Raw genomic sequence first — 14,851 nt, 5'->3', positions numbered from 1 at the left:
TAGGAGTATGGGTCTGGGTAGTATGCGGGTCGGTGTGGACTTGTTGGCCCGAAGGGCCTGCTTCCACACTATAAATAATCTAATCTATACAGAACACAACATCATGGTATACCATCCCGGATATAGTGATCTCTGCGTGCGCGTGCGCAGAACACAAGAAACTGTCTTGCAGAATATAAAAACTGCTGCACCTGTTGCTCTGGGAGAGACGGTGTGGTCAAGTCCCGCGGTTAATAAATTTGATTGACTCGCTTCTAAATTTGAGTTTTTTATTACAACAAATTGGCGCTAAAAGCATGGTCCTGTTCGGGTAGACACTTCCAAGGAGTCGGGGCAGGATATCGGACAAAAGCAGGTCAAACCACAGAAACTGTTGGTCTGGTAAGAGTGAATGAGAGAGTGTCTGTTGTGTGGCCTCTGAGTTGAGTCATACTCAGATGCCAATGTGATTGTTTCTGCCTGAGATAAACACCTAGATTAAATAAGCGGGATACGGGGGAAATGATCGCTCCCTAAAACAGGTATCCCCGGACTCCGATAGGAATGGTTCCGAGTGAGACGCGGACGGTGGGAATACAAGCAGCAGCCGTGGTCTGTGGGTAAACGCGTTTGACTGACAGAGGATCTGTTACTATAACCCTATCATTGTTGTGGGAGGACAGGGAGAACAAAGGGGATCCCCAGAGACTCTCATTAACCAGTATATGACAGACAGACATTCACTCATTAGGTAGATGAAACAGAATGGTGGGATCCATCCCAGACCCTAGATCAACAGTGAAATTGGCTCATAAGGTTAAGACCAAGAAAACAGGCATCCTTTTGATCCATCAATTGGCTGGCCTCATAGGTCAGACTTTGGAATCCACAAGAAATGTACAGAGGAAAAACAAATGTTTCAATCCCAACTGAGGGAACTGGAAAAGAAAAATCAGTTCCTGGAGGATAGTTAGTGAGGATCACTGCCACCTCATAATACCTGGGAGAGCCCAGTCCCACCGCCTGAACCGTCGGATGACCCTCCCGAGGAAATTAACTCAGCCCCGGTAACTCGCAGTGGGGAAGGAGTAAATGCGAATGCAAAATATAAGCCGTTTACACCAGGTGAATTGCTTCCCTAGGTCGCTTACAGTAAAGTTTTGGGCTGAATTAGATACCATCTGAGTGGGCAACCAACTAAATTTAAGGGATATCCACCAACTGGTCCAGGCTGCATGCCCTCAGGTGAAGTGACGTCTGGTATCTGACGGGTCTAACATAGCCGATGCCATACAGTAATGAAGTCATGATTATAGGAGAGGCAGATGGACCAAGGGTCATTAAAGCAGATATAGAGGATCAGCAGGAGCCCTTCAGCAGATTTAAGGCCGAAATCCAGTGAGTTTTGGGGAAGCCACCCACCAAATGGGCAAAAATAACAAACACCAAACAACAGAAGGGGGAAGGCACCTCTGAGTATGCGGAACAACTCTTAAGGGTCTAACAAGAATGTTCAGGGATTCCCCAGACTCTGATTGGGCATTTATTCAGGCTTTCAAGAATGGACTGTCTCTCATTCACCAGGCAGTCCTAAATGTGGGGGTCGTCACTCTCCAAGATTATGACGCCCTGGTAGAATGGACAACAGGCCGTTAAGGAGGACACAGGAGGAAAACCCAGGCACTGTCACAAAAACAAAATCCAGACCCTTGTGTTACAATTATGGCAAGGTGGGTCACTTTGTCTGGGATTGTCGGGAGAGGAAACAACAACGGGAAGCCCACTTGTGTCTGTCAGTACTGTGGCAAAAGGTGACTCTGAAGTCACTGAAGACGGCAAACCAACAAACACCGAGAATACATTGGACTGACATCCAACAACCCCCATGGGCACGGGTGATAAGGAGGGAAGGATTTACTTGTCAGCACTGGTAGGGGGCAGACAGTGTGAGATGTTAGTGGACACAGGAGCCTCCATATCTATTACTGATCTACCCCTGCCCACAACTAACAAAATGATTTATGTGAAGGGGATTAATGGACAACGAACCCCTGCGTACTTGAGTGAGATCAGTCTAGTTGAAATCAATAACCTGTATATACCGATGAGATTTTATGTGTGTAAAAATAATGAAGGAACTATTATAGGAAATTATTTAACCAAGGAGTACAAAGTCCTTATAGATTATGGGAAGGGTTAATTAATCTGGACCCGTCCTGATGGGAGAAAGGCAAAAAATGGGGACTTATGCGAACCACTTGAGCACTGTCCAAGTTGTCTCCTCTATGGGACGCGATTGGCAGCTACAGGCTTTAGTGCCATTTGTGCCTCCATCACAGGGATATGGGTGGAGACTAACTGGATACAGGCTTGATTAACATCAACCCCCTAGGAGAAAGTGAGGACTGCAGATGCTGGAGATCAGAGCTGAAAAATGTGTTGCTGGAAAAGCGCAGCAGGTCAGGCAGCATCCAAGGAGCAGGAGAATCGACGTTTCGGGCATACGCCCTTCTTCAAGAATGAAGAGAGTGTGCCAAGCAGGCTAAGGGTAGGGAGGAGGGACTTGGGGGAAGGGCGTTGGGAATGCGTTAGGTGGAAGGAAGTTAAGGTGAGGGTGATAGGCCGGAGAGGGGGTGGGGGCGGAGAGATCGGGAAGAAGATTGCAGGTCAAGAAGGCGGTGCTGAGTCTGAGGGTTGGGACTGAGATAAGGTGGGGGGAGGGGAAATGAGAAAGCTGGAGAAATCTGCATTCATCCCTTGTGGTTGGAGGGTTCCTAGGCGGAAGATGAGGTGCTCTTCCTCCATGGTCTGGCAATGGAGGAGGCCAAGAACCTGCATTTCCTTAGCAGAGTGGGAGGGGGAGTTAAAGTGTTCAGCCACAGGGCGGTTGGGTTGGTTGGTGCAGGTGTTCCCCTCCCCTATCAGCGTTCCGGAAAGACCACTCCCTCCGTGACTCCCTCGTCAGGTCCACACCCCCCACCAACCCAACTTCCACTCTCGGCACCTTCCCCTGCAACCGCATGAAATGCAAAACTTGTGCCCACACCTCCCCCCTCACTTCCCTCCAAGGTCCCAAGGGATCCTTCCATATCCGTCACAAATTCACCTGCACCTCCACACACATCATTTACTGCATCTGCTGCACCCGATGTGGCCTCCTCTACATTGGGGAGACAGGCTGCCTACTTGCGGGACGTTTCAGAGAACACGTCTGGGACACCTGCACCAACCAACCCAACCGCCCCGTGGCTGAACACTTTAACTCCCCCTCCCACTCCGCCAAGGACATGCAGGTCCTTGGCCTCCTCCATCGCCAGACCATGGCAACACGACGCCTGGAGGAAGAGCGCCTCATTTTCCACCTAGGAACCTTCCAACCACAAGGGATGAATGCAGATTTCTCCAGCTTTCTCATTTCCCCTCGCCCCACTTTATCTCAGTCCCAACCCTCAGACTCAGCACCGCCTTCTTGACCTGCAATCTTCTTCCCGACCTCTCTGTCCCCACCCCTCTCTGGCCTATCACCCTCACCTTAACCTCCTTCCACATATCGCATTCCCAATGCCCTACCCCAAGCCCCTCCTCCCTACCTTTTATCTTAGCCTGCTTGGCACACCTTCCTCATTCCTGAAGAAGGGCTTATGCCCAAAATGTCGATTCTCCTGCTCCTTGGATGCTGCCTGACCTGCTGCGCTTTTCCAGCAACACATTTTTCAGCTAACATCAACCCCCTAGTCAACTCCGCCCCCACCCCCTCTCTGGCCTATCACCCTCACCTTAACTAGATCCAGAACACAAGCTGCACCGCCAATACCCCATAAAACCTGAAGCCAGAAGGACAGTTGTGAAAATTGTGAAAGGATTAGTGGAAAGGAGAATCCCCAAAGACACTACGAGCACTACATTTCCCCCACATGATCGGTCAGGAAAACTGAAGGAAGTTACTGTCTCACAACTGATTATACAGCCCTAAACAGGCTCACTCCTAAATTATACTCTAAAGTCGCAGTCCATTCAATCTTAAATGGGCTCTCCCCAACCCACTAAACCTTTACTGTACTGGATATTGTCAATGGATTCTGGTCTATCCCCTTCCATCGTGACTCCTAAGAAAAGCTTGCATTTACCATTGGGGATAAACAGTATACTTGGACCGGACTTCCTCAGGGATTCCATAATAGTCCAGCCATCTTTCACCGTGTAATGAGTGAGGTACTCAGGGAGATCGACTTGCCCCACGGCAGCATGATACTCCAATATGTCGATGACATCCTCCTGGCTTCTGAATCCACCACGACACCAGGAGGCGCTATACTTTGTCCTGAAGCATTTGTAGGACAGAGGGTGAAAAGTCAGCCCGAAGAAAGCTCAAATTGGGAAAACTAGAGTACTTGGGACATTTAATTTCCTGAGGCATGAAAGAAATGCCTGCAGACAGGAAGACAGCTGTACAACAGATGCCACGGCCTGTGACGGTGTGAGAAAGGTCTTCAGCTTGTTTATTTACTGCAGGAATTTTATCCCTGAGTTTGCTAAAGTTGTTGAGCCCATGCAACGATTGGTAAAAGGGAGTAAATTTGCAACGGACCCCGTTGACTAGGGACCAGAGCAAGCCGACTCCTATAAAAAACTGAAAGCAGAGTTAATGTCAGCACCGGGACTGGGATTACCAGATGCCAGTAAAGACTTCCATATTTACAGCAACAAAGAAGGAGTTTTTTTACTCGGCAGTAGTGACCCAGCTCCATGGCGATAAACAGTGACCTATAGGGTACTACTCTACTGCTGAGGGTCCCGTAGTGAACAGTTTGCCCAGATGTATAGCTGCTTCAGACTGTACCGTGTGGGCTGTGAGGGTCAGTGAGCCTATTGTGATGACAGATAATATAGTCTTGCATACCAAATACGGGAAAATTACGCATGGTTTCTAACATGAAAAGGGCAAAATGGAAGGCTGTTCTTTTGCTCCCAAACAAATCCATTACCATTATATGAGATACCCGGGAAAACCCAGCGGAAGAGATGTTAAGCAATGGTGAACCATATGTGTGTGAGAATGTGGAAAATGAAGTAGAGAGTGGGATAAAGGATGTACCCATGGAGGAACCAGATGAGACCCCGTTTGTGGATGGCTCACGGAAATATGTGGACGGTTTGCCATGAACGGGATGGGCTATAGTGAACGTGGAACTACGAACTGTCCGAGCGGGGAGAATAGAGGGAGGCCTGTCAGCCCAGGTGGCAGAGTTAGTGGCCCTCACCCAGGCCTTCACAGAGGTGACAGGGAAGAGGGTTAACATTTACACTGATAGTAGATATGCGTCCGGGATTGTCCACGATTACATAACCGTTTGGGGAAGACGGGGATTTGTCACCACAGGGGGCTCCCCTGTCAAACATGGGCACACAATAAAGACCTTACTGGAGGCCAGTGAGCTTCCATTGGAGACTGCAGTCTTAAAGGTCAAGGCCCATCAGAGGAACCAGATAAATAGAATCCCAAATGCCACATTTTTAAGGGGAACCAGGCTGCTGACATAGCTACTCAATCAGCCCTAGAGACAGAAGACATCCATCCTTTGTCTGTCACCTTTGCTGAGGATGACCCCACTGTAAGCATTAGCCAACTGCACGCTGATACCCCTAAGGATGAATGAGCCAAGTGGAAGGCACAGGGGGCCACGCCAGACAAGAAAGGTGTCTGGAGATTGAATGACAAGGTCATGGACCCCATGTGTATCCAACATACTCATGCAATCATTCCATGACATTTCCCATGTGGGACATGATGATATGATGAACAGCTTTGGGAAGGAATAGAGGTGGAAGGGCACGGGCAGATATAGCTTGATTTTGTCACTGCTGTGTGACATGTGCCCAGCACAACCCAGGCAGGCCCATTAAAATTACAATGGGGCACCAGCTACGCCCAAAGGTGTCCTGGGAACATTACAGATAGATTTTACAGGATCTTTTCTCCAATCCCATGGGAAGACGTATTGCCTTGTGATTACTGACCAATTCACCAAGCGGGTTGAGGCCTCTCCTACCTGGAACTGCTCAGCTAAGACTGTTGCAAGGATTTTAGCTGAGGAAGTGATTCCTGCGGGGGATGCTGTCCCAGATTGACTCTGACCAGGGTACTAATTTTACTGGAAGAATTGTAAAAACCATATCCCTTGTTAAATGGAAGAGGGCGGCCTATGTAAAGATGAGGCGTGAAGGTTCAATTGGGGCGATTGAGAGTTATAAGGTAGCCAGGAAGAGAGAGCTAAGAGCAGCAAGGAGGGGACATGAAAGGTCCTTAGTTGGTAGGATTAGGGAAAATCCTAAGGCATGTCAGGAATAAAAGAATGACTAAGGTAGGAATAGGTCCAGTCAAGGATAGTAGTGGGAAGTTGCATGTGGAGGCTGAAGAGATTGGGGAGACACTGAATGAATACTTTTCATCAGTATTCACTCAGGTACAGGACATTGTTGCCGATGTGAATACTGAGTCACAATTAAGTAGAATGGATGGCTTTGAGGTATGTAGGGAAGAGGTGTTGGAAATTCTGGAAAGGATGAAAATAGATAAGTCCCCTGGGCCTGATGGCATTTATCCTAGGATTCTCTGGGAAGCAAGGGAGGAGATTGCAGAGCCATTGGCCTTGATTTTTATGTCCTCGTTGTCGACAGGAATAGTGCCAGAAGACTGGAGGCTAGCAAATGTGGTTCCCTTGTTCAAAAAGGGGAGTAGGGATAACCCTAGTAACTATAGGCCGGCGAGTCTCACTTCTGTTGTGGGCAAAGTCTTAGAGAGAATTGTAAGGGATAGGATTTATGAACATCTGGATAGGAATAATGTGATCAAGGATAGTCAGCATGGTTTTGTGAAGGGCAGGTCATGCCTCACAAACCATTGAATTCTTTGAGAAGGTGACTAAGGAGGTGGACGAGGGGAAAGCGGTAGATGTGGTGTATATGGATTTTAGTAAGGCGTTTGATAAGGTTCCCCATGGTAGGCTACTGCAAAAAATACGGAGGTATGGCATTGAGGGTGAGTTGGAGGTTTGGATTAGGAATTGGCTGGCTGGAAGAAGACAGAGGGTAGTAGTTGATGGTAAAGGTTCATCTTACCGTTACTAGTGGTATTCCGCAAGGATCTGTTTTGGGACCATTGCTGTTTGTCATTTTTATAAATGTCCTGGAGGAGGGGTTAGAAGGTTAGGTAAGCAAGTTTGCGGATGATACAAAAGTCAGAGGAGTTGTTGACAGTGAGGAAGGATGTGGCAGGTTACAGCGGGATATAGATAAGCTGCAGAGCTGGGCAGAAAGGTGGCAAATGGAGTTCAATGTAGCTAAGTGTGAGGTGATTCACTTTGGTAAGAGTAACAAAAAGATGGGGTACTGGGCTAATGGTCGGATACTTGGTAGTGTGGATGAGCAGAGGGATCTTGGTGTCCATGTACACAGATCTTTGAAAGTTGCCACCCAGGTAAATAGTGCGATGAAGAAGGCATATGGCGTACTGGCTTTTATTGGTAGAGGAATTGAGTTCCCGAGTCCTGAGGTCATGTTGCAGTTGTATAAGACTCTGGTGCGGCCGCATCTGGAGTATTGTGCGCAGTTTTGGTCGCCGTACTATAGGAAGGATGTGGAAGCACTGGAACGGGTGCAGAGGAGGTTTACCAGGATGTTGCCTGGTATGGTAGGAAGATCGTATGAGGAAAGGCTGAGGCACTTGGGGTTGTTTTCATTGGAGAAAAGAAGGTTTAGGGGTGACTTGATAGAGATGTACAAGATGATTAGGGGTTTAGATAGAGTTGACCGTGAGAACCTTTTTCCACGTATGGAGTCAGCTATTACGAGGGGGCATAGCTTTAAATTAAGGGGTGGTAGGTTCTTTACTCAGCGAGTCGTGAGTTCATGGAATGCCCTGCCAGTAGCAGTGGTGGACTCTCCCTCTTTGTGGGCATTTAAGCGGGCATTGGATAGGCATATGGAGGATAGTGGGCTAGTGTAGGTTAGGTGGGCTTGGATTGGCGCAACATTGAGGGCCAAAGGGCCTGTACTGCGCTGTATTCTTCTATGTTCTATGTTCTATATGTCAGCTGATGGGCATTAAATAAAAATTTCACATGTCCTACCATCCACAAAATTCTGGCATGGTGGGGTGAATGAACAATACTCTTAAAAACCTCCCTTGCCAAGGCCATGGAGGACTCTGACAAATACTGAACTGAGATCCTGCCTGCTATACTTATGCGACCACCACAAGCCGGTCAACTGGTCTGACTCCTTATGAGTTGATGACAGGTAGGGCAATGCAACTGCGCAAGTCCATCACCATGGAGGAGGTTCTGATGTTGGCCCTCTCTGCGATAGAATACATTGCTATGTGCTCAAACTGAGCACCCAGCTGAAGGAGATGTGGAAAACAGAGACAAACAGTAGGGGCAGGATGAACAGAGGCAATTAGAAGATTGTCCAGAGGTCCCATCGGCGGGTAGTAAGGTTATGGTTAAGACTCCATCTGTTAAAACTGTCCCAAAGTGGAAAGGTCTCTATGAGGTTATCATTAGCGGTGACATGTGTGCCTGTAATGACATGCGAGGGAAGGGAGTCTGGAAACACTGGTCATAACTGGAGAAATATACAGACACACCCTCTGCTTTCTTTTCAGACTGACTCTTCTCGAGGCCTACTGACATCTTTTGTGTGTCTGTGGTAGTTGCGAACGGGCTAAGAGAGCAGGCTGTTGACGCACGGGTGGTATAGCCTTTGGACCATTGTATAACTCTGTTTGGTAAGATCCGGGATGTTTCTGTTTATTTTTGCCTTCGCCCTTTGCTTGGTAGCCAATGGGGGAGCACCGAAGAAATTGTGCCGACCTAGGTACTGTTCACCGGAGTAGGTGCGGGTTACATGTTAATACTTACCTATACATGTCCTATATGCACGTGCAGCAAAATAACATCTCTAAATGCTGGGTCTGTACTTGAATCCCTGCATACCCTATTAGGGGAATTCCCCTGAGACCCATTCCGTTTAATAAATCAGAAATGGCGGAATGGTGGTTGGACCAGGACCGATTGTCACAATTATCCATGTGGGGTGGGGTGGGGTTGGGATAGGCCTGACGGAAAATCTCACAAGTCATTCATGCTGCCAAAGATAAGGTCACCTGGGAGTCTGCAGGTTATAACACGCAAAACTATAAAGGCTGATTCCAGCCTCATGACGACCTTTCACATACACCCCCGACTCTGTCCCTCACAAACACCACAAGTGAAGGGATGCCCATGGGGACTATTTGTTTTAAATGTAATCGCATGTCAGGGTGGAATGTCAGAACCAGCGAATGTTTCCATTCCCTGCTCCTTACCCTGTCTGACCGCTGATCGTTTCTTTCTGGAAGTATTCTGAAACTTGAGGTTGTCAATATGACTACAGGTAAAATGATCAAAACCATTTGGACTGTAATTCAGACTGATTACCTGAGGACTTACAATAGTAGTTATTTTGTCTGTGGTCACAGACCTATCCTTGGCTCCCTCCAGATTGGTCCGGATCTTGCTACCTTGCCTATGTGGTCCCTCTTGTTCGCCATTACAGTTCCCTCTGCCTTCATCCAAACGTACACCTACTTCGATTCAAATGGTCCATCACTGAGATTGAGCGATTCTTTATGATCGCCTTCCCCGCCTATGGGACTGCTAAGGGTGTAATGGAAATGATCAATATGGCCCCAACCTTGGAGAGGCTGTCTAATGAGACTGCCAATGGCTTTGCAGCTGGTAGCACAGCCATCTCTGAGATGTCGGCTGAGGTTATTGCCACCTGTTGCAGAACCGTTTGGCCTTTGACTATTTGCTAGTGGCACCTGTGCTGTTACTGGCCCCAGGTGCTGCACATTCATTCTGGATGCTCAGACAATAAAACTAACCTAGCAGATTACATCTGCCTGGAGGCTGATAAAATCTGGCAGGAATGGGAATAGTTTCATGATTATAATCCCCTGGGGTGGCTAGGCTGGTTACAAGGTGGATCTTGGGGCTCATACTTTTTGCATGTCTTCTTCATGTTCATCGTTATCGTCATCGTTTGTTGCGTTGTTATGGCTGTCCTTAACTCAAGGTGTAAAGTTTTGACAGCGAGAATTGTGCCGGGTGCTAGCCTCAACATTGAGTCACCTTTCTGGCCTCACTGATGATTATTGCATGTCGGTGGTTTATTCATCATGCTCCTGCATGTCTCGGACCACAGTTGGTGGGGGGGGGGGGAAACTGAAAACAGAAACTAACTAAAAAGGAAATAACTAAAGAAGAATTACTTGCAGAACACAACGTCATGGTATGCCGTTCCTGTATACAGCAATCTCCGCATGTGCATGCACAGAACACAAGAAACTGTCTTTCACGGGCTTTTTTTGTACATGTCACCCAGACTATAAAAACTGTTGTATCTGTTGTTCTGAGAGAGACGGCGTAGTCAAGTCTGCGGTTAGGATCAGAATCACACTGCCCCTCCCAAAAACTTTTGATTCAATAAATTTGATTGATTTGCTTCTAAATTTGAGTTTTATTAATTTTACTACAATACTATGTATCTGCACAGTGTGGTATGGTCAACACTCAGCCCCTTTTTCAGACAGGTCAGGAATGGAACAAAGGACAGGTTGATAGCTCAGTGTTAACTATTCACCCACCTATGAAAAACTGCACAAAGCTTGGAAGGACTTAGAATCAGCAGCATTTATGATGCCCTTAAGCTGTCAAACTCCATGCCATTGCTCTGGATACGAAGGCCCACCTATATGTGCCCAAGATACAGTGTGGGGTGCACCTTATGCTACCTGAGTCAGGTGGCTGGCTGGCCACTGAGGGGCCCAGTGACCTATTGAGTCTGCTCCGCCATTCAATGAGATCATGGCTGTTCTGAGCATTCTCAATGCCACTTTCTTACCTATTCCCATAATCCTTGATTAAATTGTTTGGTAAAATTGGTAAGTCACGTTAAATCCACAAAGATGCTCGATACTGATGTGTTAAATGACTTACCATATAAGCCATTATGGACTCTGTCTGTCCCATAGTGACCCCTCCATAGGAATTGGTCTTGGTCTCTGGCCTGTTGAGGATCTTCTGGGCCAAGCAAGTCAAGCAGTTTCTTTACAGCGTTCTCTCGTTGAAGACACAGAACGACAGAGGCACCTGAGGTCAGGGAATCAATGCTGCATTTCACCATTCCTGGATCCTGAAAATATATTCAGCTATTACAGATTAACAGCTTCAGAGTTGAGTCATACAGTATTGATGGTGAAATGTTCGAGGAGAAAGTGAGGACTGCAGATGCTGGAGATCAGAGCTGAAAATGAAAAGTGCAGCAGGTCAGGCAGCATCCAAGGAGCAGGAGAATCGACGTTTCGGACATGAACCCTTCTTCAGGAATGAGGAAAGTGTGTCCTATCGCATTTCCAACGCCCCTCCCCCAAGTCCCTCCTCCCTACCTTTTATCTTAGCCTGCTGGACACACTTTCCTCATTCCTGAAGAAGGGTTCATGCCTGAAACATCGATTCTCCTGCTCCTTGGATGCTGCCTGACCTGCTGCGCTTTTCCAGCAACACATTTTCAGCTCTAATGGTGAAATGTACCAATCAACTTGGCTATAAGATAGTGCTAGCAGTACATGATAAATATCACCCAACATGTCACTTATGAAAATAAAACAACGTGCTAATATTATTTAGTCTATTGTTTTCCTGAAACAGAGAATTTGGCTCAGTCAGTAGCTCTATTACGTCTCAGGTAGAATATATTGGGACAACTTCCAAGCTAGCACTTGAGAGCTGCTGCAGTTTTGAGGGACTGCTAACTATCAGAGGCATCACCTGTCAAATGGGTCATTAACTCAAGGCTCCATTTGTCCAGACAATGTAAGAGATTCCATGGCACTATTTGGAGAGCTGTGAGTTGGGCAATGTTTATTTCTCAACAGGAGAAAACAGGAAATGAGCTATTTATGAATTATTTATGTTTTGTAAAGGAGATAAATGTGAGGGACAGATTACTCCCATTTTTATATTTGTTAGTGTTGTGTTAATTAGAGGAACAGGAATCGAAAGCACCAAGCATAACAGAATGATGCCAAAGATTTTGCACTTGGAATAGAAGGGACTTTTTCCCAAAAAATGGGAACAGGAAATACCAGAAAAGGTACAAAAGAAAATTTAGTATGCAGATGACACCACAGGAAAGTGCAAAAAGTGAAAAGTCTACCAAGAATTGCAAGAAGGAAGACAGTGATTTATGGAGTAGGAAGCTAGGTACCAGAGATTTGGGAAAGGCAGTTACTATGAATAGTAAGATCTTTAACAGAGTTAAGAAATAGGAAGATCCAAATAAGCAGATAAAGGGATACTAAACATGAAAGAATATGATAAAGGAAAATGGGATTCTCAGTTTTATACATGGAAGCAATGAATGTAGAGACAAAAAGGCAGTGGAAAAACTCAAGCAGGTGTGGCAAAAAAGAATCAGGACGTTTCAAATCAAATAAGAATCCTTTTTGGATCTTCTGAGTCAAATTGGACTTGAAACATTCATTCTGGTTCCCTCTTCTCCGATCCTGCCAGAGCCATTCAGTTTTATTAGCACCTTTTGTTTTTATTGTTCATTTCCAACATCCACAGAATTTTGCTTTTATTATACAGCCAAGGAGTTCTCCAAGTTACACACTGATGAGTTTCATCCCAACTATACAGAAGTGGCTCCTGTCTAATTGGGTGGTGTTGAGTTTCTTAAGTGTTTATGGAACTGTATCCACTCAGGCAGGTGGAGATAATGCTATCATAATGTGTCTTCTAGATGGTGGATAAGCTTTATAAGTATCAGGTGAATCACTCACTGCTGAATTCTGATACTGAGCAGCTCTTACAGTCACAGGATACGTTGGTTCGGTTGAATTTCTGTGCAATGGTAAGACCCCAGGAAATTCTTGATGGGAGTTTCAACAATGGTTATCCCATTGATTGTCAAGGACAGATTTTTAAATTCTCACTTGCTGCAGATCATCACTACCTGGATCTTGTGTGGCATGAAAATTACTTGCCACTTTTATCCCAGGCCTGAATGTTGTTCAAGTTTTGCTCGTGGAGTTACTCACCACGGTATTCCTGGTCTCTGATCTGCTCTTGTAACCACTGTTTTTATAGTGAGTGCAGTTGAGTGTCTCGTCCATGGTAACCCCAAGATGTTAATATGGGGGATTCAGTGTGGTGACACCACTGAATGTCAAGGTGCAGTGGTTAGGTTGTCTCTTATTGTCAGTGTAAATGTTACTTGTCACTTGTCAGCCCAAGCCTGAATATTGTCCAGATCTTGTTGCATTTGAACACAAACTGCTTCTGTATCTGAGGAGTTGCAAATGGTGCTGAACATTGTGTATCCCTTTTCCTGACCTTATGATGGAGGGAAGGCCATTGATGAAGCAGCTGAAGATTGTTGGGTGTAGGAATCTACAGGGATGTCTTGGAGCTGAGATGACTGACCTCCAAAAGCCACAACCTGTCTGATAATCATCCATGCACTTTCTGCCTTTAGGCATTAGGCTGGGGTGTGACCACCTCTCTTACCTGGCCTTTCACTCGTTACAACCTTCACCCAGAATCACTGAAGTGTCCCAAGATTTATACCAATTAGGAAACTTTAAACTAAAGGCAAACTGTATCAAACATACAAACCTGCTGAATGCTAAGTGGAGTGAGAAGTGAGGCCTTCTCTGTATCCAGACTGACGAGTTTCATCCCAACCACACAGAAATGCTCTCTGTCTAATTTTCGGAGTATCTTGAGGAAATGTTGTGGCCAAGTAGAAGATTTGATAACCAGCACTGTCAACAAAGGCTGGACACCTGCAATCAACAGTAGCACACAGATATTTTATATTATTAAGTCTGCAGGCAGAATATTGATAGGGCAACTCTGAAAAATATTAAGCTTCAGGAGCAACACATTTTCAGATGCTTGTAATATATTCTTCATTCATTATTTTGGTAAGGCAAAGGGCAGATGTACATGAATTGTGGGGGTGCACATAATATAATCTCTGTAGAAATGATAAATATAAACACTCAACACTTACCAAGCAGCATGTAGCTGAAAATGGATTCAGTGTTGATAGTTTGTGTTTCTTTATCTGAAATAGGATTATGAATGATAAAAAACAAAAATACTGCATTAGTTGTTTGAATCTTGTGCTGGAGATATAAATAATCTGAATATGAGATTCAGCAGACTGTTATTAATCTTAGAAACTGCTAAATTGTTTAACAGCTGAATTATTCCAACCAGCATCAGTCTTTATAACATAGTAACATAGGGCAATCAGTATTTGTTATATAGTCTATGAATTATGATTTAACATTATCAACATGCCTGATTTATGCCCAGGCAATCATATGTACTGTACCTGGTTTGGTTATCCCAAACCTGAGAGAGGGAGATAGGTATTTCAGTAAAGGCCGAGCCTCTGGATCTGTGGATAAGACAGCATGTACATAAATTCAGAACCAATTCTTCAATCAGACTAAAACACCAGGCTGTTGGGAGTGGTTGGGATTGAACATAGGTACAGAAGTCTGTTCTGATATAAAACGATAGTTCCGTTCCTGTGCAACTCCAATTTTAAGAAAATTGTGTAATAGCAGCACAATTTAAACCGTTGGAACAGGAATCACATTATAGACAATACAGGTAAGGAAAATTTGTGTTCTACAAGTAATGGTCTAAATTCTTCAATAGCCAATTCGCACTGAAGAAACGTGTGCTAAAGCAGAACCAACTGTTGGATATTCAGCCCCTTAAGTTTTTTCTGTCATTCAGAGAGATCA

At 45.6% G+C, this 14,851-nt stretch overlaps 1 protein-coding gene across 4 annotated transcripts in view; it reads right to left on the bottom strand.

Annotated features, from left to right (window-relative positions):
- The window catches only part of LOC140464502 (dynein axonemal assembly factor 8), a 103,332-nt gene that overhangs the window by 21,247 nt on the left and 67,234 nt on the right, over positions 1–14,851 (bottom strand). For 3 of the 4 annotated variants that reach the window (XM_072559648.1, XM_072559649.1, XM_072559647.1), the window contains 4 exons: positions 14,431–14,496; positions 14,104–14,157; positions 13,704–13,873; positions 11,022–11,217 (listed from right to left, as the gene is read on the bottom strand). In XM_072559648.1, the coding sequence (XP_072415749.1) occupies positions 11,022–11,217; positions 13,704–13,873; positions 14,104–14,157; positions 14,431–14,496 (486 nt within the window). The remainder of the gene's footprint in view (positions 1–11,021; positions 11,218–13,703; positions 13,874–14,103; positions 14,158–14,430; positions 14,497–14,851) is intronic. The other variant, XM_072559650.1, reaches the window with a different exon arrangement.

The sequence above is a fragment of the Chiloscyllium punctatum genome, chromosome 40 (genome assembly GCF_047496795.1).
Source record: "Chiloscyllium punctatum isolate Juve2018m chromosome 40, sChiPun1.3, whole genome shotgun sequence".
In the NCBI taxonomy this organism is placed as follows: domain Eukaryota; kingdom Metazoa; phylum Chordata; class Chondrichthyes; order Orectolobiformes; family Hemiscylliidae; genus Chiloscyllium; species Chiloscyllium punctatum.
Note: the sequence above shows the minus strand (reverse complement) of the source record. Positions and strands in the feature narration are given on the sequence as shown.